Source organism: Mchenga conophoros, linkage group LG9, assembly GCF_057382185.1.
Source record: "Mchenga conophoros isolate Kocher_MC1m ecotype Shallow Benthic linkage group LG9, M_conophoros_male_GT1.1, whole genome shotgun sequence".
In the NCBI taxonomy this organism is placed as follows: Eukaryota; Metazoa; Chordata; class Actinopteri; order Cichliformes; family Cichlidae; genus Mchenga; species Mchenga conophoros.
Genome location: NC_140534.1, coordinates 275,180 through 301,221, shown reverse-complemented (window position 1 = coordinate 301,221; position 26,042 = coordinate 275,180). Strand labels below are relative to the sequence as shown.

The 26,042-nt window shown below is 41.3% G+C and overlaps 1 protein-coding gene across 1 annotated transcript; it reads right to left on the bottom strand.

Moving 5' to 3' along the window:
• Positions 1-13,448: 13,448 nt before the first annotated feature.
• LOC146566495 (DIS3-like exonuclease 1) lies at positions 13,449-24,529 on the bottom strand. The gene is made up of 9 exons (XM_085286009.1): positions 24,285-24,529; positions 22,170-22,262; positions 21,799-22,087; positions 19,131-19,366; positions 17,790-17,944; positions 17,436-17,614; positions 17,200-17,345; positions 16,365-16,536; positions 13,449-14,787 (listed from the first exon to the last, which is right to left on the bottom strand). The coding sequence occupies exons 1-9, from the start codon at positions 24,521-24,523 to the stop codon at positions 14,470-14,472; spliced, it is 1,827 nt and encodes a 608-aa protein (XP_085142135.1). The 5' UTR covers positions 24,524-24,529; the 3' UTR covers positions 13,449-14,469.
• Positions 24,530-26,042: the final 1,513 nt, after the last annotated feature.

Below are 26,042 nucleotides of genomic sequence, written 5' to 3'. Positions count from 1 at the left end.
AAAAACAACAACAGGACATGAAGCAGTGCAAACTCCAAGGCATGGAGGAAAAATACAAAGCGCTTCAGGTAAAGCTTGATAAAACACTGAACAAAAATAAAGAGTTGCTTCAAGAACAAAAGCAACAAGAAATTAAACAGAAACAAACGGACTGCAAGCTTGAAGACGTGCAGGAAAAATACACAGCGCTGAAAATAAAACTTGATAAAGCACTGCAAAGAAATAAAGATTTCCTTCAAGAGAAAGAACAGCAAGACATGAAACAGAAACATCTGGATTGCAAACTTCAGAACATCGAGAAACACAACGAAGGCTCGCAAGTAATGCTTGATGAAGCTCTGCAAAAGAATAAAGAAATCCTTGAAGAGAAAGAAAAACTGGACCAGAGAGACACGCAGTGCCAACTCCAAGGTGTGCAGGAACAATACGGAGCGCTGCAGGTAAAGCTTGATGAAACACTGCACAAATATCAAGAGCTGCTTCAAGACCAAGAACAACAGGAAATAAAGCAGAAAGAAGACAAAGAAATTCTCCAGGACTTTGAGAGGAAAAACCAAAACCTGCAAGAACTTTATAACAAACTGAACTACAAAACACCTGAACTGGAAGAGGAAAAGGAAAAACTGCAAAACCAATGCTCAGAGATGCAGAGTAAGCTCAATGACATGCTGAGAAAAAACACAGAAGTCGAGGAACTTTCAGACAACGTGAAGTGCAAAAACACTGAGATGCAGGTGCTAAAGCAACAACTAGAGAAAACAAACGAAGACCTGCAGTGTTCACTTCAAGAAATCGAGAGCAGAAGTCAGCAGTTGGAAGACACACACAACAAATTACAACAGAGTTATACAGAGCTGCACGAGGCAAAGCTAATGCAGGAGGCAACATCTAAAGAAATGAAAGAAAGGCTCGAAGACAAACAAGCCAAATTAGAAGAAGTGGAGAAAACATGCAAGAGACTTGAGCAGGAGAATGCAGAAACAATCGATCAGTTGAGAACCCTCATCCTAGAGAAAAAAGTGCTCGTGGAAAAGCTCATGGAAAAGAAGAAAAAACGCTTCTGCTTCTTCTGGAGGAGGGACACTCCTGCTTTTTCTACTTTTTCTACTTTTTCTACTGCTAATGTCACCTCGTCTGTTCCATCTTAATTTTCCCCCTCTCTCTTTTCACCCTCACCCCCCAACCAGTCCCGACAGTTGACTGCCCCCTCTAGAGCCTGGTTCTGTCATAGGTTTCTTCCTTTAAAGGGAGTTTTTCCTATCCACTGTCGCACCTAGTGCTTGCTCAGAGGGGATTTTTGGGGTTTTCTCTCCTCTATCTCTTTCCTCCTTTCTATCCCTTTCCTTTACCTTCTTCTTTACAACCCCTCCCCCCCTTTCTATTTCCTCAATAATTTAATAATAAACACAATTGGCAAAATTTTAAAAAGTCAGATCAATGTCTTCATTCAAGAATGAATTGTCTTTGTCACGGGGTCATGTGTATTTTGTGTTTTCCTCGGGCTGGTGATCCTTGCAGTTGTTGAGCCCAAGAGTCCAGATTTTTAGTGTTTTAATCACATTTAGTGTTACATTTTAGATCACAACAAAAGGATATCCACAATTTAGGATTCAGGCATTTGTCTTTTTCAATATCATAATCATTCTATGATTGAGTCGGTTACAGAAGCAGCAGTTAGCAGCAATAACTTCAATTCATCAACATTTGCAAGCATTTCTTTATACACAGCATTTCTGTCAGGTTGAGGTCTGGACTTCCATGCAGTAGATTTGCTGCTGTGCTTGGGCTCATTATCCTGTTGCATGGCCTAATTTAGGAGAAGCTTTAGCTGTTGGACAGACGGCCTCACATTTGACTCTAGAAAACTTTGGCATACAGAGGAGTTCGTGGACTGCAAGGTGCTTATTGCTTGTGTCTGCAGAACAAGCTCAAATCACCACAATTGAACCAGCGTACTTGACAGTGGATTTGAGGTGTTTGTGCTGTGTTTGATTTTTGCTGAAGTTACTGCTGTGCATTATGACCAAACCTCCACTTTAGTCTCATCTTTTAAAAATATGTTGCTCCAGAAGCTTTCAAGGGCAAATTTGCAAACCTCAACTGAGTTGTTGTGTTCTCTTTAGAGACAAGAAGCTTTCTCCTGGCGGCCCTTCCAGACCAACCATACTTGTTTTGTCTTTTTCTAATTAAACTGTCTTGAACATTAACATGCTGTTTAAGGCCTGTAGAGGCTCAGATGCAGCTCTTGGGTATTGTGCAGTTTCTGTGAGCACTGAACAGTCTTTGTGGTGGATCTGAATGCTCCAGACTAGCAAACTTGCTCATGGTCAGTTAATCAAGTGCATAGAGCCCTGTGATGAATTTTCACATTTACTCTGTGAATCTTCATTCTTCTAGCTAGTCTTTACTCTTCTAGAAGCTTTCTTTGCTCAGACGTCTGCAGCATTGAATCTATGTCTTCTCCACTGCTATTCCAAACAAGGTGCTGATGCAGGGGTCATTAGCACAGTAAGATTTAAGTGCACAAAATGTTCACATCATAATAGTAATAATAATTAGAGGAGAGTATTATGTAGTCCAAGAAGTGTGTGGAGAAGTTTTCAGTGCGGAGGAGGGAACCATGGTGTTCAGGAGCCAAACTGCTTTGGGGGAAAATGCTATTGCACAATCTTGCCGACCTGCTCCTGATGACGCAGTCGTCTTCTGGAGGGAAGTGTGGTAAACAGTTGATGGGAAGGGTGATGCGGGTCAGCCATGATGCTAGTGGCTTTCCCAGTGAGGTGTAAATATCCTGTAGACTGGGTAGAGAGCTGCCAATAACACGCTGTGCGGTCCACACAATCCTCTGGAGGGCTCTGCGATTGGACGCATGACAGTTTTCATACCAGACTGTGATGCAGCGGGTTAGGATGCTCTGCATGGTACCTCTGTAGAAAGTATTAAAGATGGGTTTGGGGATGTGCACCTTCTTCAGTCGTCTCTTAAAATGCAGTCGCTGCTGAGCTCTTTTAGTCACTGATTTGGTGTTGCTGGTCCAGGACAGGTCCGGGGGCGGATCTAGAGAAATTTTTCCAGGCTGGCATGGAAATCAAATGGGGTGGCAAAATCAAAGCCTTGTTTTAAAGACATATGCAGGTGTTACATATGATTAATATACATTAAGCATATGTTTCATATAAATATGGTCTATAACTTAATTATTTTCTATAGCCCACATAATTAAACATTTCAGTTACATAAAATGTGTGTACTGTATAGCCTGTATAATAAATAAATATGTAACCAATAAGTATAAAATCCAGAAAGCTACACAACACTGGGCGGGGGCTCATTTCCAAACACAAGTCTAACTTAAGTTTCATACTGTTTTTGTTAGAAAAAAATCAAATTGTACTGACTACTACTACTGCCAGAAAGCTGCACTGTCACAAACAATTATTGAAACCTCATTTTTCATGATTTGTTGGGTCAATATTCTGAGGTCCAAAATATAATTGGCCATTTTTGGCTGCTTTTGATTGTTGTTGTTTTTTTTACCTTGTCTTTCTTGGTATCATTCTTTTCAGCACAACCTCACACGTCCAAATTTACAGTTATTAAAACAACTGGTCTGAAATCACACGAACACATAAAACCCTAGTAGTAGTTATATTTTCTCTTTACTATAAAAACCACAGACATGTTTAGTAAATTATTTTCATAACTTGAAATGCAAATATAAGTGGTAATTTTTTTTAAATTAAAATTAAACAAAAATTTTGTAAATAATAAAGTTATATACAACTATTCATCTAAAAATGCAGGCAATGCATCTGGGGTTCTTATTTTTATTTTTTTGCACAGCCATTTTAAAAATACTACAACAATCAGGTGTCACAATAAGACGCCCCACAAATTATTTGTGCCAGTAAAAAAAAAAATTGTCAACCACAAGACAGAGAAGAACATCACAGGGAGAAACCCTGCAGGCCTGACAGCAGGTGTATCGCTCATTCTGTTTTCCACCTGGAGACAGGGTTCACAAAATCGTCGACGACTGATTTAATAGTCGACGCGTCGTTTGAAGCTTTGTAAGATCCCAAAAGACGCAGGAATAAGTAGCAGGATTTAAGAGTGTAATAACGGACTGAAACAGAAGATGGCAGCACTGCATGTACAAGGATGCCAGCTGCCGTTAAACCCCGAAGAAGAAGAAGAAGAAGAAGAAGAAGAAGCAGCTGTGTCCCAGAATTCATAGCGCGGCCCAGCTCAGTTTCCAACAATGGCGGCAGCTAGTTAGTTTTAATATTACTCTTATTATTCTTTCTGGGTCACAAAATAAACGTTTAACATATTTTCAGCCGAGAATGTAGCTGTGTAAACCTCAAATATCGGCTCAGTTTATCAGGACACCACATATTTTCAAAAGCGCTCTGACGTTTTCAGAGTCGTCTGTTACCCACTAGCTCGATAGCTAGCCGGGGGCTAGGTCACTAGCACGGTGAGAACACCAGACTCCAGGCAAATTGTTTTCAAACCCACCGCCGTCTTTCGCTACTCAGGTTAAATATATATGAGTCACTTAGATAAATTAAAAATGTTGTTGTTTGGCTTTTTTTTTTTTAGTATTTTATTTGTTCCTGAGTAAATCGGTTTGTCTGAGATTAAAGTTATAGTTTTTACACAGCTGAATAAACGTCAAGCAGACAGCTGATTATCAGAAGTGTGAGATGCTGGAGAATATACTCCGTTGTCCTGTTATATTTTAGATAGCAAGGAGTTTATTAAACTTCACCGAAACAATCTGCAAATTTCATTAAAATTGAATAAACTATCATCTTGTCTTTATTTTTAGTTAGCACCTTAAAAGCTTAAAGCTGTAAGCTAATGATAGTTATATAAGAGCATATGCTGCATGGTGCAATAAGCTGTAGTTTTATGTCCAGTGGATGATGATCTGATTAGTCGACTAATCGCATAAATAATCGGTGACTAGTCGACTATCAAAATAATCGTTTGTGGCAGCCCTAGTTGTGTCACATCATTTTGGCTCAAGAGTTTACTTTATTGCTATGTTTGTTTTTTGCTATTTTATTACTACATTTGTATTGTGCAGCACTTCGGTCTGCCAGGTGTGTTTTTAAAGTGCTATATAAATGATGATGACGATGATGCTTACGGAACAGCTGAAAGACTTTAAAACAAACCTGTTACTTTAATGATATTTCTGTGGTACTACAGAGTCCAAAAGAAGTATCGCAGTAATAATTCATCCAAATTGTAACTTTTAAATGTCATTATCAGCCCAAAGGTTCACAACCAGTTCATCCCTGATAGAATGTAAATATATACAAATCTATAAATTGTATTATGTATATAACTGTGAAACAAACATAATGGACCATTAATGTATCATAATAGTACATTTCTGAATTTGGGGTATAATTCCAGGTGGGATGAGTGTCTGTACAGCTCCTCCTGTTGATGTAAAAAAAGAAAAAAGTAAATGCCAGTTTTTTTAGGTTTTCATGTTGATGTTGTAACACAGTAAAGAATTACTCTTACAGAAATAAATGTCATTTTTTCAACTTGCAGTTAAATTCATGTAACTTAATGCTGATGCTGTTGACGACTGGGGCTCACACGTCTTTTACTTTGTCTCCAGGACCGACTCACCATGGTTGACCCACAGGAAAATAGCCCGCAGCACATTCCTGACTATGACGGCATAGAGGATGAAGCTTTCCCCCCACTCCCACCACCACACTCCCCAGGCCGGGGAGGCCAGGAGGAAGGAGACCCTTTTGCAGATGGTAGATGCTGCTGTGCTCTTACAGGATTACTATGAGGTCTTTAAGATGTGATGATTCAGAACTTTGTATTTTAAATTCATGGTTTAATGAAGAATCATAGAAAAATAAGATTCAGGAAAAAAGGCTAATGTGGGAGAAATACAACCTCTCATAGTCCTTCCACAAAGCTTTTTGGAACAGCTTGATAATAATGAATTTGTTAGTTCAGCCTAGAATTAACAAATGCATGAACTGGTTTTTCAGCATCTCTCTGAGACTGGATGTTTCTAACAATAACAACACACATGTTTTTGTTTGCGTGAGCAAATGAAACCTATCAGATACTGTTCAAACCAGCACATTTCTTCTGTAACCTCCAGTCTATAATTTGTCTGGATTTAAAGATAAGCTTGAAGTTTGCCACGCTGCCAACAGAATGAGTTAGAAACACATCCTGTTGTCATGTGTTTTCAATGCAGGAGATGAAGGTGAGGTATCACAGCTGGCTGATGTCCCTACTGCTAAAAGGAGAGGCGTGAAGAGACCCCAACCCAAGCTGGACTCCCACAGGTAGCAAAGACATTTATATCACGACAGAGGGTTGAAATGCATTAAAATGCGCATTTAAATAGGAATTTGATGTCATCTTGTGTGAGCTGGGACACAAGGAGGCCAAAATCATTGATTGACGTGTGCAGACTGTCAGTGTTGCAGCCAGGTTGAACACGAGTCTGTGACTGCACTGGTTTTTATCACCGTTTCACTAATAATCGTGCACAGAGGCTCAGAGACACACTGACACACAGACTTGTTGCAAATGTTTGAAAACGTAAGTTTGTGGAAAGAACTTTGCACAAAAAAAGTGATGTGATATTATCTGAGTGGCGACACCTGTCGTTTCGCAGAGTACTGCAGCGTCTTCTTACGCTTTAGCGGCGGGTACAAATGACTGCATCTGTGTGATGATGGTGCAGCTTCACTCTGCCAGTCATTTAAAGAAGAAAGACTCTAATACCATTGTTGTTTTCATCATTTGGATGGGCAAAATTCCCAGACTGAAAATTGTCAGAGCGTTGGAGACATCCCTGGATGTGTGTGAGAAAGATGTTTCCAGTCTCTGTACACCTATAGTGTGAACCTGGTTAGTATTGCCAACCATAAGTCAGGCTCGTTCCCAGTAGTCTCCCAGTGGGTGTCCCAGTGGCACTCCTCTGTTACTGTTCTGTTCACAATGTTCCTGGACAGAACTAAGTTATACTAAATCAAAGGATGTTAAATAAGCTTTTAAGTAAGAACGTCGATTATACTTAGGATAAAACTTGCAAGCTGTATTAAAGAAAAACATAGATTTTCATTTGATAAAATATTCAAATTAATTGCAACTTTGCTATAAATATATATATATATATAGCAATTTTTTATTTTTTATTTTTAGATGGAGAAATTTGACTATTTCTCATTATACTGCCTTATGTACAAACAGGTAGGAAAAGAAAGGTTGTGGGCACCCTGAAAACCAAACACCCTACCCCCCCCCAACAAGCTACTGCCTTCTGAACATGGTACATCTGAAGGCACTGACATTTCCATTCAGAGGGTCTGTCTGTGTTGGCCCTGTGACAGGCTGGCGACCTGGCTGCTGGGATGGGCTTCAGCCATCCACGATCCTGAATTGGATAAGCCAAATACGCCTGGATGTGCTGCTAACCCTGCTTGTAATCCATTAATGGTTTAACTTAGTCTTAATATTTTTTCCCAGGCTGATATCAGATCGAGGGCTTCCAGCTCTGGGCACTCTCTTTGACAATATCCAGTTCAAAGGCAAAGGACACGAGGTAGGATATGATAACATCTGTCCCACCAATTACCAGATGTGAATGAACATTGGTTTTTGAGCTAAATCTGTTTGGCCTGTCAGCTTTTAATTAGATGTCCTAAATTTGGTTTGAGACTAAAAGGTCAAAAGTTGCCCTTTCTGTCGTGGTCAAAAATGAGTGAGGGGAACCAGAGGTTGGTTTACCAAATTAAGATGTCTTTTGTTCCAATGACTGGAAGTCATTTTTTAGTGGGAAGAAGAAGCGTCCTATCACACACAGCCCTCTTTCATATCACTACTCGCTGTTTTTGATGTTTGCCCCATTAGGCTGCAGACCTGCGGCTGCTGATGCAGAAGATGGAGAACTGGGCCCACAGGTTGTACCCCAAATTGCAATTTGAAGATTTTATTGACAAAGTGGAAAGGCTCGGCAGCAAAAAGGAAGTGCAGGTGAGAGGAAGCAGTAGAATATTTCCTGCAAGCGTGTGGGATTCCTAATGTTCAGAATTTGTAATTTTTTACTCATTCTTCTATAGACATGTCTTAAACGAATACGACTGGACATGCCCCTGACACATGAAGATTTTACAAGTACAGATGGTAAGAAGAAAAATCATTACTGATGGGGATACAGTGGACTAGGGCTGTGCGATATGACCAAAGTCTCATCTCCCGATATAAGAATTCTATCGTCCGATAACGATATAAATCACAGAAATGTAACATTTTCTGTCAATTCTGTGAATCTCGACTTGCGTGAAGTGTTTCCAGCTGCGCGTCATGTAGCTGGAGTCGAGTGTTTTAACCGATGCATGAAACGACACATTTTTAGACAGAAGTTGTAACGGCGCCGTTTTCTTTGTGAGTATTTATTACACGGCGTGCTGCGGGGGAAAGCCTGTTCTAACGTTTGAGTCTAAGGTTTATTTTTTAGCACCTGGCGGCTCTGTTTTACTTCTCATCCGTAAACACTCTGCTCTTTCACGTGATTCCGTTTATTTTGAAAAGCCTCAACAGGATCTTGAGCTTTATTCTGAAAGGTTTATGTGGAACATAAACAAGCGGACACGCGATGGTTTTACCGTCGTTGTTGCTAACGACAACGCATAAAAACAGGCGCTTGTCCGTCCGTAGTGTGGTTATATATAAGAGAAAGAGAGAACTTTACTACAGTGACATCAGAACCATGAAGAAATATTGCCGTAAACAGTTTATTTTGCGACACCACGAAACAAACGATAGCGTAAAATGAAATAGACGTTTTTGTATATATCGTTGTATCGAACAGCCCTACGGTGGATTCACACCTGCAGGTGCACATAGGAAATACTTGCCATATTCCACAGGACTTAATTATCAGCACTGCTTGAAATTGTGTTCAGGTGCTGGTGACGAAGAGGTACAACGTGAACTGGAAACATTTGGGGATCCTGATCTGTTCAGCAGAGAGAGTTTTATTAATGCTCCCCAAGGGCAGATTGCCGAAGCCCTCGCTCCCCCACCTACTCCCTCTCTGACCGAAGAGCAGCAGAAACGTATTGAGCTGAACAGACAGCGGGCCCTGGAAAAGAGGCGCGCACGCCAGCAGCAAATTGGTAAGAATGGCAAAAATGTATCATACAGCTGGGACACAATATAACAGAAATAATTAATGATTCTGCTACAAAACATCCAGCGAAGGTTCATAAGGATCATCTAGCTTCATTGGTGTATTAACTTTATATGAAAATACAAAAAGCAAAACATTGAATGTACAGTATATTGCCAAAAGTGTTTGCTCATCTGCCCCCACACTCATATGAACTCGAGTGACATCCCATTCACGACGTCCGCCTGTGCAGCTATATCAGCTTCAACTCTTCTGGGAGTGTTTATGGGAGTTTATGACCATTTGTAAGGTCAGACACTGATGTTGAAGGCCTGGCTCCAAATCTCTGCTCTCATTCATCCCAGTGGTGTTCTGGTCAGGACTCCCATGCCAGAGTCCATAGACTGCATCTCTCCTGTTCTAGAGTCCAGTGGCGGCGTGCTTTACACCGCTGTGTCCCATTGCTTTGCGTTGCACTCTGTGATGTAAGGCTTGGACTACAGCTGCTCGGCCATGGAAATGGATTCCACGAAGCTCTCTGTGCACTGTTCTTTAGCTAATCTGGAGACCACGTGAAGTTTGGAGCGATGGACTCCACAGAAAATTAGCAACCTCTGTGCGCCTCAGTATCCACTGACCCCCACTCTGGGATTTTACGTGATCCACCACTTGATGGCTGAGTTGCTGTCGTTCCCAAACACTTCCACTTAGTAGCAGCAGTCTGCATGCCTAGGTGCTTGATTCTATACAGCTGTGGAAGTTACTGGATCACCTGAATTCAATGATTTGGATGATGGGTGGTGAGTGAATACTCCTTACAATATAGTGAAGTGGATCTAGTGTATATATCCACCAGAAACCCTGAAGGTCGAGTGACGAGTTCCCGTATTGCACAGTTCGTCCAAACCACCAGAGATTCCTCACATTAGTGTGGAGTTTGGTAATAAGAGGCAAAGCATGTAGAAAACATTGATTTCTTTACTGCCTGTCTGATGTCAGCTTCAATTAGGCGTAGTATTTTTGTTTTTGCCTTACACTTGTGATCCAAACTGTTTTTACTTCCTCTTTAGTTAAAGCGGAGCCAGCTGTCTGCGATCTATTGTCTACAAATCTTTAACAGTGACATTAAATCGTTCTTCAGGGTCCTCATTTACCGCAGAAATGATGTAATGTGATTTAAATGAGACCCATAGAAAAGAAAATGACCTGTTGATCGGTCTCTATTATGAGCCTTCACCCATAAAAATGTGTTTACAGTTTATAACACTAGATGGTGATATGAGACCGTTTCCATTGTATTACCCGAGCATGATTTACTCATCGACTTTAAACTTTCACATTTTAGTCATTAGTCCTCCTTAAGAGGAGCCAATCCACCCCCCCCCCCCCCCCCTTTTTTTTTTCTGTCCAGTATAGAAACTAAACAGCTGACATCGTTCGGGTAGTGTAGCTTCCAGAGATCTGAAGTTAACGTGAACTCTGGAGGGCAGTCAAAAGCTTAATTTTTTATAATGCAACATACTATTATTTACATACATATTATTTTAATAAGCAGTTTCAGGGTTCGTGCTGTTTTAATGAGTGTTCGATGGAAAACGACACTGAAGGAATTTGTACTCTTGAGTCACATGACAGTAAATAATTTCGAGTATGTGTACATAACACAGGCTAATGTTTAAAACTATGATTATTATTTGCTAGCTATCAAACTTGCTGGAGAAATGATTGAAATGCACTGAGTGTGATAGAGTACGGCAGTGCTAGCACAGCAGTTAGTTATGGCATGGTGATTTATGCAGTGTGCTTTAAACTTGGCTAACATTACTTAGCAGTAGCAGTAATATTAGTGACTTCACTCAAGTGAAAGCTTTAATCGTTAGTCCGACACTTAACTAGCCAACTTAAGCCTTAAAGAAAAACTGGTAAAAAGAGGGACTGATGCATGTGGGCACAAAGAAGCCATTTCTTGTGCTGCTGAAGTTCCCTGGCTTTCATTCAAAATGTGTTTATCGTGAGCACCGACACATTAAACCATTTAAAAATTATAAATGGCTTTAAGCTCACATTGATGCCTGTGGGGCTCTATCAGCCACGGAGACGACAGACACATTTTAGTGTTTTAATGAATGAATGTTTCATACTTTAAGGCTGCCTGTTTATTTAAGGGAGATGAACAATACATTATTATTTGACATAATTCTATGACAGGTGATGGACTGAATAAATAGATTTTAGGTCGATGTTTGTGCCTTTTTAAAGTCTTATATGTTGAATTGAACTGAGTGTGTCATCTGTTCAAAGCCTCCCGTCAGTGCTGTTCTCCATGCCTGTCTTACTGTACATGGTGTTATTAGCACAAACACTTTAAAGCTGATCATTTAGGACTGTAACAATAATCCAGAGAGCAATGTAGTCAAACATCTCACAGTTAGTTTTATTGGGAATGAACTTTGACCTGTTAGGCCCCCAGGGCTTTTCTGAGCTTCCTGCTCGAAAATGAAGAGGCCAAAATAAATGGAGTATTTCTCTGCAATTACAAACTCTGTGTAAACAGTCTTGGTATCAAAATAAAGCTAACGCTTGTGAGCTGTCATCAGAGGGGTAAATATTACTGCAGATGTTACTATGTCAAAGTTACTGGGACTCAAACATAGAAAAAAATGATTATTTCCCTCACCTAATTTTTAAAAGTATTTTATAGCTTATATGCTATAAAATATACTTTGGGTCACATTTAACTCCAGAAAATCATAAATCAAAATATGGATGTTACCTGTCCACAGATTCATGGTGATGTAACTGCTCTTTTAACTGTTTGGTGTTTGTAGAAATGGTTTACAGCTGAGATTCAGAGGCTTCTGTGGACACTCATGTCTGCACTTATATTTCTGACCTCGTGTTATAACCGATTAAATGTGATCTCCTCTCTTTTCCCCCATTTTTGGTGGTGTGGGTGCTTAACTAGTTAAAGTACCAAACATCTGTCTCCTGTTGTTGTGTCACGTAGGAAAGAAGCATCAATATCTGATGAGCAGACTTGTTCATTTGTGCAGATTTCTTCTTTTGTGTGGTTGTTTTTTCCAAGTGGAGATGAGCATCTCTAACAAGTTGATTTGTTCACATTTGCACATCTGCATTTTTGAGAGAAATGAGTTTTTTGAGTTTGTGCACTATATGCATATAAGACAACCATTTCCTTTTTCAGTATTTTTGTGTGGTGCATTTTTCTCTGTTTTAACAAAAGAGGAACAAAGAACATTTAAGTCAACCTAAGACGATTTGTTTTAATTTTTACATGGTCTTACTGAGGTGATGCAAAGTGGAACATGCAAACTGTTTTTTTGGTAATGTGCTGGAAAAGCTTGATAATGGACCTTGAAAGTGCTTAAAGTGCTTAAATTTGACCCTGAACAATGAGTTTGAACCCTGCAGTTTACAGTTTCATTTTTCATTATCTCAGCTTTGCCTGTCTTTTATAAATCGTAGTAGACTGAGTGTGTCTGTGTTGACTGAAACCATCACTGTTTCTAATTCTCAACCCTTTCAGGCCCTTCAGCCTCTCAGACTGCTGACATGTTAGGAGACAAACCTCCAGCTGCATCCTCACCAAATGTCATCAAAGGTTCTACTGATGGAGATGAAACTGTAGAAGATCCTGACCTCGAGCCTTCCAACAACACCTCCACGCAACAAACCAGCCCGCTTCCCCCCAAAGACTCTGAGCCCGCTGAGGCTGAGACCGGCCTCAGCCCTGAGCAACAGCTCAGCAACGACTGTGTAGAGGGGGATTAAAGTTCACGTGCAGCAGTTTCTGCTGAAAAGCTTTGGCAGTGAGCAGATTTAAAGGTTTCCCAATGTTCGTGCCTGCTCATTCGAGTAATGTTGTGCATTTCTGGTGGTTTATATCTTGAGCACATGTTCCTACTGTGACGTCAGCTTTGGGTTAGCAAAGACATTTATAATCAATGGAAATAAATGTTTTTCTTATTTTTAAAAGTCCAAATCCTAAACGTATTTACCATGTGTTGGTATCTGTTACAGAAAAATATTTGAACTGATCCACAGTTCCTGCTCTGATGCATCTTCTTTCTCCAGTTTCACTATTGGCAGAATTTTGGTTGCAAACATGTTTCTATAAAAGGCCTCTGTGTGTGTGTAGTATGTGAGCTGTCAACTGACCATCACCCTCTTCCAAGCATTAAGTGCTCGTTCAATTATGAACAGTTCTTTCTTAAGCTACTGCAGGGACATGAAACGCAACACGATGAAGTGGCTCCATCTGCGCTAATGAAAACACCATTTTTAATTACAGGCCACTGCACACATATTGAAATAGTTATGTACAGTTCATATTTCTGTTGGTAGTTCTAGAAAACAATCTTAAAATCCACAAACCAAAAAACGCTTCTGATTATTTACCAGTTCAAACAATAAAAATGTCCTTGGTGTTGGTGTCTTCTATACAGGCTCTTGATATACAAACTATAAGATAAATACATCCTAGTTTTATACATCACTTCCAACACAACCAACCTCAGGTGTGTTCATTACTCTACGGGTTTATTTTAAAGTCTGCTAATGAGTGACATGAAGTTTTATCAGTCCGGTGACCTGTCCAGGGCGTATCCTGCCTCTCACCCTATGACAGCTGGGACAGATTCCAGGACGTGCAGAAGAAAATGGACGAGTGGACGTTTTATCATCTCCAGAACAATACTCGTGCTGGGTTTTGTATGAAGTGGTCACAGGTAGTACAATATGTGTGAACTCACCAAAAATGGTTCTATAACACAAGACATTTAATTTACACAAGACATTGATCCCACCAGTGAGATATTGAGATCACTGGTGCTGAGAGAAAAGCCTTTTGTTACCAGACTTCTTTAACCTGCTGCAGTTGACTAGTTTCCTGCAGGATTGAACCACATTTGCAGTGAGTACTAGGTCTTGTCAAAGTAACTGCTGACACTTCACTGGCATTAACACGTTCCCTATCCTCCTTACAACTAAGTTTAACTTGATGTGATTTTAAAAACTAACTTTTACAAAACGTATCCACTGATTCGGTTTGACTCTGGTTTCTAAAAAGATGGCGGGACATGTTTTTACTTAATATTGTGTTTGCTTTCCTGTGACTTCACACACTCGTGTGGTTTGTCCACACACAATCTGGAGCTACAAGAATGACCTGGATGACTCAGCACGAGTGATCTTCAATGATCACCGTTCTGTTAGCGCACAGCGTGCAGTTCTCACAAGTGTCTGCTTGGAGGTAAAGCTGGGCTACAGCGTTTCTATGCTGTTGTTGCCGGGAGGCGTGAAGCCCTTTCCAGATCCATCAGAGCCAACTCTCTGATTTCTTCCAGAATAGAGTACAGACTGGGAGTTTTGCTCTGACGAAACTCTCTTTCCTCTTTGGAGAGTTTGGGGCGCCGGGCTGTCTTCTCCTGAGCCAGCGCCTCTTCATTCTGACGCACCACCTCTTTGACCAGCTGACTGCGGCCCTGAGGGCTGGGCTGCTGGGACTTGGCACTGTGGTGAGGCTTGTTGCTGATGACCTCGAGGTTTAGACGGTCAGCGTGGCAAGTTGAAGAGTGGACAGAAATACGAACCTGAAGAGAGCAGAGAACGTAAGTCACAGTATTCCTCAGTTCGATCACTACACAGTAATGGCACCTACTGAAAATAGTCTAATGGAATGCTATGCAAAGACAGGCCCACTTAAGGTTTGTGACGTAATATATAACAGCAGTCCTCTCAGCACTGTGCGCAGCGTCACAGCTAAGTAGACAGTGGTGTAGAGTGGAGAAGTTTCCGACTGTGCCACAATTTTGTTCATAAATAGGATAAATTGGATACGTATGTTACACACACGTATCCAATGTAACAAACGTTCATCCATCCGTACACGAACTTTCTTTACTGTGCTTTCTAACATTCACACGACGTGGAGACTGGAGCAGAGGGGGAGAAAAACATTCATTAACACTGTGACCTCGGTCAAGTGTCACAGTGAGGTTGTTGTTTTGTTGATTTGTTTGTTGAATATCATCATCATCTCTTTGTTTGATATGATCATAGCTTGACAGCAGTCAATGCTGTGGTGGACAACTTGTGTTTGGGCTAATGTTTCTTTCTATCTTGTTTTGGCCACATGTGTCATCCATCATCATCCATCAGTAAGCTATGTTGTTAGCATTGCCTTTGCCCTTTGACATTTATGACCCCAGGATAAGTCCATGAAAGAAAGAAAAGATGTTGATAACAGTGGAAGCAGCAGTACTCTGTCACTTTTTCATGTCTTAAAGCCAAAGATGTGAGAATAACACACCGTTACTTCAGTTTATTTTTGTTAGCTAACCTTAGGGTAATGTTTCCTGCTCTTTTTGCTTAAATCACATGCACTTATTCCTCACAATCATCGTGTGTAACATGCCTGAACTTAATATAACTTGACGCCAGTGATGGGCAGCAACGCATAATTAGATTACTTTTTTCAAGTAACGAGTAAAGTAAGGGATTACTGTTGCAAAAAAGGTAATTAGATTACTGTTACTGTCCCGTAAACACGCTGCTCTACTGTGTTACTAAACCGTGAGTTTGTTTGCAAGAGTGTCTCATGACAATGACATAAGTGCATGCGACGTTTGTGGTAACAAACGTGTGCAGAGCAACAATGGATCATTTATCGAGTGCGAGAGAGAGAGTGCGACCGTGCAGCGTTTAAAGGCGTTTATGTGAAAACAATTACCGCCCACTGTCATTTTTTATCTCCCTTTACAAAAAGGTTTGTGTAGAAACGCCACAAACTGGAAGCATTACATTTCTTGTCTTGGAGGAGAGCCTCCCCCCCCCCCCCCCCCACACACTTATGTTTTTGTTTTCATATAATATTTAAAAACAATAAACTGAATAACTTTAAATGATTTATTTTCAGGAATCATTTTCGTCTCATTCATCTTACTGACGTTTTGTTACCTTGAGATTAGCTAACAAAGCAGCAACCACACAACACTTTATCACAACAAGATCATAAAACGTCTCTTAATGTTGGACCACAAAAGATCCAGTAGTCGTATGAACCTGTGATTCATATACACTCATGCATATATATTTGGAATCGTCACCTTTAGGCGCTGCATTGCTGGAAACCTTCTAAAATGATTGATTAGCGTTTTCTGTGACTTACGGTGATGTGGTCAAACAGTTTGAAGGTGGAGGTGCCACAGCTGGAGGTGGTGGTAATGCGGTCCGGGTATTTTCGCACAGTGCCACCCTGCCAATCACAGCTGCCGTCCTGTCCCGCTACCACCACCAGGCCCTCTTTGTTCTTCAGATACACAGGCCCCCTCACACCATACCTGTGAACAACATGGCTGTGGTCAGAGGCAGCCTTACTTACTCAGTGATATTACTCAACCTGCTTTGCGCCCTGTGATTTTAATCATTACATGGATTCTACAGCCTTCTCAAAATGACCACAGGTTACATTTTAATAAACTGTTAATATTGCATATCCCTGTAACACCACAAGCATGGAGAACACTGATGTTATTAAATTACACTTTCCTTGCAATAAACAAGCAGCAACCTCCAGAGGTTAGCTAAGCTAACGTAGAAGTGCCACAAACACAAGGCTGGCTCCAAAGCACCGTCCCTCCCCACAGACTCAACTTCAGCAATGCAATTAACTTATTTAAAGCCTGGTAGAGAAAAGATTCGGGGTTTTAGCCGATTTTCCCTGCTCACAATAAATGTTTAAGGAATTAGTTTAGTAAATTTATACAATTTAAAACTCATTTTGAGGTTTTTTAAGAGAAAATAAAACTAGCGTGTATACTGTTAAATATACATTGATTAGCGTGCAATTACATCTTCCAACAAATTCATTCATTGTCATAAACTTTGAATTCGTCTATTAAAAATACACGAGTGGTTGGCCGTCTGTGAGCTGCTGTACAGCTCCATTAAACAAAGGAAAAGAAGAAGACTGCAGAACAAAACACAGGACTGAAGGTTCTTACTCTGGGATAAACACCAAGACACCGTTGTCTCGAATGGAGTAGACAACAGCGTCAGCCACACAGCACGGGTCTGTCTGAGGGTCTCGTTCTCTGAAAAACAGACACTGAAACAGTGCTGTGGATCGCATTTGGGCTGCCTGTGCTGCCTGCAAATGAAACACAGACGTCAGCACAGCTTCTGTTAATAGAGTAAGAGGTGAATCATTGAAAAACACAAACAATAAAACACCCCTGACCCTGTTCTTGCTGTTGACATGGTGAGCCATTTCCTCCACTTCTTTGTTACTGGCTGGTGCTTTACCAGATACAACGCCCCTCTGCATGTGCAGGGCTGCGGTAAGAAGGCGGTGCACGACAATGTCTGCGTACCGACGGATGGGTGAGGTAAAGTGTGTGTAGCGATCCAGAGCCAGACCTACGACAACGAAGCAAATATCAGCACGTTAGCCTTCTTTCTAGTTCTCAGTCGAATAATTCTTCACAAACAACAGACGTTGGACAAGTGTGTGCAGACGTGTGATGGATGGACTGACCCACAGTCACACTGAAACTCTAGTGCAGCCAATAAAAGCTGTGCAGCGGTATCGTACCATAATGGTAGTATTGGTCTTGAGGATGAGCACCAGTGGAGAAGTACAGAGCCTGTGACATAGCAGTGGTGGCCATCATTCTGAACAACCTGTTCACCAAGGGGTCCTGTGGGTCCACAGCTCGGTCCAGTGAGGCAGCTAAAGCCTTGTTGGACCTGAAGGAACAGAGCCAGAAACCAGGGATGAGTGAGGCCTCTCATCTCAGCAGTCAGTGACACAAAGCTACTTGCATCACCATGTCTCTTGTCCTGGGACCGGTTCTGCTGTTGGTTTAACCCCCCCCCCCCCCCACAATCCTCCAACCGCACATTCATATTTTGTTTTCAAACTCCATTGCAGTTCATTCCACGCCTCAGATCCTCAGACCTTTTGTAAACAGTTAAACAAATAAAAGTTAACTGTAATAGATTACAGGTTGTAATTAAATAAATCACTGCCTCTTTTAAAAAACAGAAAAACAAACCATCTTTAATTATTTGAGTTGTTTGTTTTGTTCCCGTGTGAGAATATTCAACACTGCTCTCTGTGCAAAACGGGTTTAAAAGCATAAACAGCTGTGGGATCCTGTTTGTCCGGGATTTGAACCGGGGAACAAACTGCGGCAGGATCAGCGTTGTGCCGAGGTCGGCATCGCCGACAGCATGTGTTCCCCCTGCGTGGCGAGCGTTCGCTGGGCACGGAGTGTGGATCCAGGTTACGCCGCCTCCATTACAAACAGTCAGACGTGGAAGTAGTGATGTTTTAGTTTTGTAAAAAAGTGAAACCTGAGTGTCGTTACATTACCATTCAGTTTAAGGGTTACAACAGAAAATGAAATATTTATTGTCCTCTCGTGGTATCAGACGGGATTATTTTAACAAACGAAGGACATTTTGCCTGATAATTATATTTATCCTGTAACTTTACTGTGTAAAGAGCTAAAACCTCCAAAGTTTCAGGAGTAGTTAGTCGTTATAAGAAGTGTTTGTGAACTGAAAATCAAGAATGTGGGATCCTGTTTGTCCGTGATTTGGACAGCCCAGCGTGTGCTCCCGACGCAGGGGAAACTAATTCTGTCGGGGAGACCGACCTTGCCACGACAGCTGTTGTGAAGCTGAAGCCAAAGGCAAGATATGCTTCATCATATGTTGTAGTCTTTGGTTTGGAAGCATATTTGGCTTCAACCTCAACCTGAGCTGAAGGAACATGTCTTCTTCTTGTCTGACTGCTCATGTGACACCTGAGTGTGTCCCCGTGTTATCAAACATTTCAGGTTCACACACTTGTGTGTCTGAACATGATGTGCGTTGGACTACAATATGCATTTCCTCAGTTTCTATACTGAACAGTCAAAAACATTACCTGGTGTCAATGGTGAAACCTTTGGCCTTTGCAGTGTCCACCAGCTGGTTGAATAGCTCCTGTTGTGGTGGTGGGTGACACCTTAGAAGGGCCTGGTTGGGGAAAGCTTCCTGGATCTTGCGGGCCACCCAGTGGTTGGCGTAAATCATGCACTCTGCCACGGTCTCATGGACCTCCAGGGGCTGACGAGGGACCAGGGCCGTAATGTTCCTCTCCTCATCCAGCTGGGCACCCACCTGAAAAGGGAAAATGCTTCTAACGTGACTTCAATGAAAAAGAATATGAAAATGCATCAGTGGGCCACATTTTACTACAGTTTACTTTAACTCAGTTGAACATGCACCATTCCACCGGAACAAATGCTGCACGGAGAACCAAATGTGAATGAATCTCAACCTGAAAACAGTCTACTGTCTTTCCTACGTTCAGCTCTCTATCATACCAGTAAGAACACATATCCCTAACAGGCACACAGCTCTGCTCATGGGCACAGAAACTCCACCGATCTGCTGTTCATGCTTTTTGTTTATAGTGGACAGCCAATCAGAGTTTAAGTTAGCTCAAAGGAAATGTGCCTTAAAGAGAGAACAAAACTTTTCTCAGACTAAGGATGAACTGAGGGGACCCAAAGTACTTCAGCAGGAACCAAAAGAAGCCAGAAAGTTTGGATTTGAACACAGTTTTGGCCGTTTTATATAATAGATCAAGATGAAACATCTGTTGTCCTTATCCTTCAGGACAACAGATGTTTCACCAGCGGTCAATAATCCAGCTTTGTCAAGATAAGAACTTGATTTTTGGGTGGCAGCTCAATCATTAAACACACTTTTAGAAATATATTGGTTTTTCCACTATCCCAGAAGCAACCCGAGAGAATCATTTTTACTTCATATCAATATTCTGTGTGCGTACAGCCATAACAGGAATGCAATAACTGAATAATAAATAAATCCAAGACATCCTATTAGAGAGCATCTTATAGAACAACAGGAATTGTCCATATGAGGTTTTAACAGATGGCCGACCAGCCGCTGTAGATAAATGGCTGTGATCTAATGTGAAAACTGTCAGTGGTTTCACAGTGGAGTGCTTGGTTTCTTTATTCCAATATTCTCACTGAAATGACTTTCTGATAAAATGTTTTCTGCTGAGGAACGTGTTCTGCTTAGACGCCTGATTTTAAAAATAACGTCTCTATTAGACCGTACTATAATTTATTATCGATGAAAAGAAATATATGGTATCCATCTGTAATTCTGTAAATAACACAGCAAAAAACCAAACTAAACATAAAGACCTGGAAGACTCCTGCGTCTAAATTCATTCAGTTATTGTACTGAGTCCTGAACATGTTAGAAATATGGTATCTAAGCAGATTCTTACTCTGGATGGCATTACCTTGGCCTCCAGTAACGCTGTGAGGAACCTTGGAGTCATGTTTGACCAGGACATGTCCTTCAATGCACATATTAAACAAATATGTAAGACTGCGTTCTTCCATTTGTGCAACATCTCTAAAGTTAGAAATATCCTGTCTCAGAGTGACGCTGAAAAACTAGTTCATGCATTTATTACTTCCAGGCTGGACGACTGTAATTCATTATTATCAGGATGTCCAAAAAACTCGCTGAAAAGCCTTCAGCTGATCCAAAATGCTGCAGCAAGAGTCCTGACAGGGACTAGAAAGAGAGAGCAGATTCCCTTCATTGGCTTCCTGTTAAATCCAGAATTCAAAATCCTGCTCCTCACATACAAGGTCTTAAATAATCAGGCCCCATCTTATCTTAATGACCTTGTAGTACCATATCACCCTATTAGAGCACTTCGCTCTCGCTCTGCAGGCCTACTTGTTGTTCCTAGAGTATTTAAAAGTAGAATGGGAGGCAGAGCCTTCAGTTTTCAGGCCCCTCTTCTGTGGAACCAGCTTCCAGTTTGGATTCAGGAGACAGACACTATCTCTACTTTTAAGATTAGGCTTCAAACTTTCCTTTTTGCTAAAGCATATAGTTAGGGCTGGACCAGGTGACCCTGAATCCTCCCTTAGTTATGCTGCAATAGACCGTGGCAGCTGGGGGATTCTCATGATGACGCCGAACATCATCATCACCTCTTTGTCATCATTATCACTGACTACATGTTTATAGACCAATCTCCATTTAATCATTAGTTATCATTAATCCCTGGCCCTTTTCCACAGGTGTCTTTTGACCTGATTTCCTCCCCTCGGCTGTATGAAGTGTTTCGGGGTGACTGATACTGAATTTTCTAACCATGATGTCATCTGACAAAATGACCAAACACAGAGGTTAAGTCAAACTTTCACTTAGACAGAAGCTTAGAAGGGAGAATCTTCTGCAGCTGAAATGTGCGAGAAAGATAGTGGTTCCAGTTTTTAATGTGCAGAATGGATTTCTCTCCACTGAAGCTATGTGCACGGTTTACTTTGTTTGATTCACTTCAGATTCATTGAATCATTTTGTGTCGTATGTTAGACGTCAGTAGTGACGATGTGTTAGGGTTAGACACTCAGCTATAACATGCTTACGCTTTCAATTAAGAACATGAACCTTAAATGTTTGCAGTCTTTATTTATATAGTCTTACTGTTAAGTACACACATTACCAAAACACACAAAATACTCTATGAAGATACAAGAAACCAATCATACCTCCACTCCTTCCAGCTCCAGCGCTCCTCCTCTGTCCCTCTTTGCCCGAAGATGTCTGGCTACATGTGTGAGCATCTCAAGTGCCTCAGTGAGTTGAGCTAGCTTAGAACCCTTTTCCTGAGGACCCAGGTTGGCCAGTTCCGCTACCTCAACCTGTTCTCCGTTGAGGAGCGCCTGAGCCAGCTCGTAGTGGAGCTGATAGGAGGAGCGGATGAGTGTACGACCATACCAGACCTCTTGGACTTCAAGGGATTCTGCGTCAAGCTCCCAAAGCACGCTCATTGCATACCTGAATTTGAAAGTGTCAGTTACACAACTAGCATGCATTTTAAGCATATGAAAATGAAACGTGTGATGGGAAGTCTACTAACCTGTCAGCACCTCCCAGCAGTGAGCAAAGGTCTGCGCTGAGAATAGCAGGCAGCATGTCGTACCTGCGGTCTGCCAGGTAGTAGGTTGTAGCCCTTAAGAAGTGACATAATAAATATAAAAAGGCAATGAGATCAAAGCAGCAGCTTTATCATCTTCTTTCTAATCAAAAGTGAGACATAATTTGAAAATAAGTACTAAATATTCAGAGTTTGTTCCACCTTTGTCATTTTCATCCTTCTGTTTATTAATAAGTCAGGAAGGATGAAATAAATAAGCAAAATGTTTTTCTTATGATTTAATAAATATTCCCCATTTTCTGAAATAGAATTTAAGGCTTCAAACCACAATCATGAGATTTTAATTTACTTCTTTAAAGTGTGGAGGCGAGCTGGACAGGTGGGTGATCTGCACGCTGCTTTGTGGACAGCTATGAAATGTAAAATGGAATTTTAGAGTAAGTCAGAGAGAAAGCAGAGGACCAAAACTACATTAAAAATCACAACATAAAAAATATATAGTAAGATTTCAGTATTATTTTATAAGTGCACGTTGTTAACAGTCTACACGGAGTTTCTCTCCTCACTCGGCTCTCAATCATCTTCTGTACATGCTGCTGCTGCTGCTGCTGCTGCTGCCTTTAAAAAACGACATGCACTTCATGGACCTTCTTACTAATTTATCTGCAGACTACACTTTATCAGATACATTTTATTAGCACTGGGTTAGACACTTCTGCCTTCTGAACACTCCTTTCTTCACTTCCAAGACTCAACAAGGTGCTGAAAGAATTCCGTAGAGATTTTGGATTATAGCGAGATTACACCGAGATGACAGCAGAATGCATTTGCTGCAGATTTGTCGGCCGTTCAGCTGTGACACAAATTTTTTTGGGCTGCTTCCCTGTCACATGGTGTCATCGCTGCATGTTCCCAGGAAGGAAAATTTGTGGAGATCAAGTGCAAGCATTACTTTTGCAGCCCCGACCTTCACTTCATTTACTGCAGATATTTTAAACTCAGTTTTATTCATTTGTACAATACAGCACAAAATAAATAAATAAATCAGAACATGTGCATATATCTGGACATAAACACAGATGAATATCTTCTTGTTCTATTACTGTGGTTCAACTGTCTTGTATCATCATCCTCTTTATTAATAAGATGCACTGAAAGCCAATTATAGACAAACCATTAACATCAGGTACTCAAGGTCACATGCCATCATGTGACCTCCGGTGTTTTCCTGACACCCGTAACTGTACAAAGGGGATCTGAAAACAAATGATGTGTGACACACTGTTCTTTACTTCTACCACTCAGTAGAATAAAACTAATTTAGTTGGAAGCGGACTCATTTTTCCTTTTTTTGCTGCATGACCTTCTGGTTGAATGTTGTGTACAAGTATGGCTGCCATGTCCCGTAGTAATATATGTTTATGAAGGCCACAGTGAAAATCACTCAGGCTTTCCCACAGCGGAAACATTCCCCTGTCCTGTTAATGGCATCGTACTCAAAATGAGCACAAGTTCTTCGTAACAACATGGACCACTGTGTTCTGTGTGTAGCAGTTCTCTACTGTGAGAACCCCAACCACCTTTTAGCACGACCAGCATTCGTCCATTCGCACACATATTCATACAGCGCGTTAGTCTATACCTTTAAGCATTTTCTCTCACATGCACACTCACACTAACGGATGCATCCAGGGAAATTTGGGGGTTAAGTATTTTGTGCAAGGTGACTTTAACATGAAGCCCGAAGGCACCAGGGATTGAACCAACAACGTGCTGACCATTGGTTCAATTCCTGGTGCCAGTGATACTTTCAAAGCCATCATGGACCCTGTGAAGTCCTTCTACATGTGATTAAATGATAGACATTTAAGGCTTAATGCTTCACATCAGACACGAGCCTTATTTAAGGTGGCCCTCTGTGTTATTTATAATTGCGCTACAAGGCATGCTGCTGATGCAACATTAATTCAGGCAACAACTTTCTTGCCTCTTTGTACTTCTGAAAGTTCCTCTGAACACTTATGCAAGATGCTGTAATTTTCTTTTATCCTTTTATATCCCACCTACTCTACCCAACCACTCCAACCAGTTCCTCACCTTGAACGTGCCTCCAAGTCTGTGAGCGAACCCTCTTTGACAAAGTGAGTGACATCAGCAATGTGAACTCCCAGCTCCAGCCTTCTGTTGGGGAGCTTGTGTACAGACAGCGTGTCGTCTACATCTTCACAGCCGCGTGGATCGATGCTGAACACCAGGCGACTGTCCCTAAGATCCCGCCGCTCTGCCACCTCAGAGGGGTCTACCGTCCACGGCTTCTCCAGAGAGTTGACCGGCATCTCTCTCAGCTGATGGCAGACGGACAGGCACAGCTAAACAGCCGCATAGTCTTTTGAACTTTTCACATTTTGTTAATTAATAATAATAATAATAATAATACATTTTATTAAGCGCCTTTCAAAACACTCAAGGACACTTTACACAAAGACAAAGCAAAACAGTGTTTCACTTTCAGTTGCTCCCTTGTCACAAGGGGTCACCACACCTGATAGCTCAGCATCTTTTGATACGGCAGAGTTTTATACCAGATGCCCTTCCAGGCACAACCCTGATTTGTATCTCCGGTTGCAATCGAACCAGTGACATTTTGCCTGCAAGCCAGTGTGTAAACCACTGATGAAAAAAGGAAAGAATGAACTATTCCACATATTTAATGATTCTTTAATATTTTGTTGATTTGATAATAATAATAATAATAATAATAATAATGGATTGGATTTATATAGCGCTTTCCAAGGCACCCAAAGCGCTTTACAATGCCACTATTCATTCACTCTCACATTCACACACTGGTGGAGGCAGCTACAGTTGTAGCCACAGCTGCCCTGGGGCAGACTGACAGAAGCGAGGCTGCCATATCGCACCATCGGCCCCTCTGGACAACAATAGCTATATTGCAATCTTTAAAACCTTTGGTTACTATGGTAACTCTCTGATAACCAAGCACTCTCTGATGTGACCAATCACAGAAGCTCTACTGCCACCCCCTTTATAACATAAAAAGTTATGAATGATGTTCCAGTCTATGATAGTGGACTCATCTGTGCTTGTCCTTTGTTACAGCCCATTGCAACCCTTACACTCCTTACAGTGGAAATGCAGTTGTCTTCAGGTGTTGCCTAGGTTTAACTGCCGATTGTCTACACCTGGTGAGGTGTGGCTAAAGGCGTTCCTGAAGTGGTCTAGTCCAATCACCTTCTCCAGGCCAATCAGCATTCATGCTGTGTCCTCGGTTATTCTTCCTTGTACACGCCTCATCTCATCACTCATGCTCCATTCAACCATTCCACCACCAGCTTCCAGGCTCTCGGGGCTCCTGCTCTAATCCTTTTCACAGACGGGGTTCTGTTCCGCTGAGATAGGCCATCTGAGTCTAACGGCAAATCACCTGTTTAAATTCTGTTCATCAGTAAATCAATTTCATTCTTTCAAATAACCTCTCCTTATTAAAATATCTGTACTGTATTTAGTGATGAACAATTGTTAAACTCTGGTGTTTGCTCCCATAATTTCCCTTTTATTTTGACGCTCTCTGCTCTTTCCTCTTTCACCTGATCTCTGACTGCGATTGTTTGGAGGTGAAAACCAAACATCACCTGGGTTTCAGAAAACCAGAGTTACCCTGGTAAGCAACCATTCTCTGTATCTCACTATGGGAGATATAATCTACTTCCAGGTTGTAAGTTCTTTATCCTTAACAAGGTATGGAGCAGGGTAAGCCCACACTAAGGACTGAGTGTGCCAGTGAGGATGCAATAATATCAAAAACGCATAACCTAACAAATGTAATAGATGGTC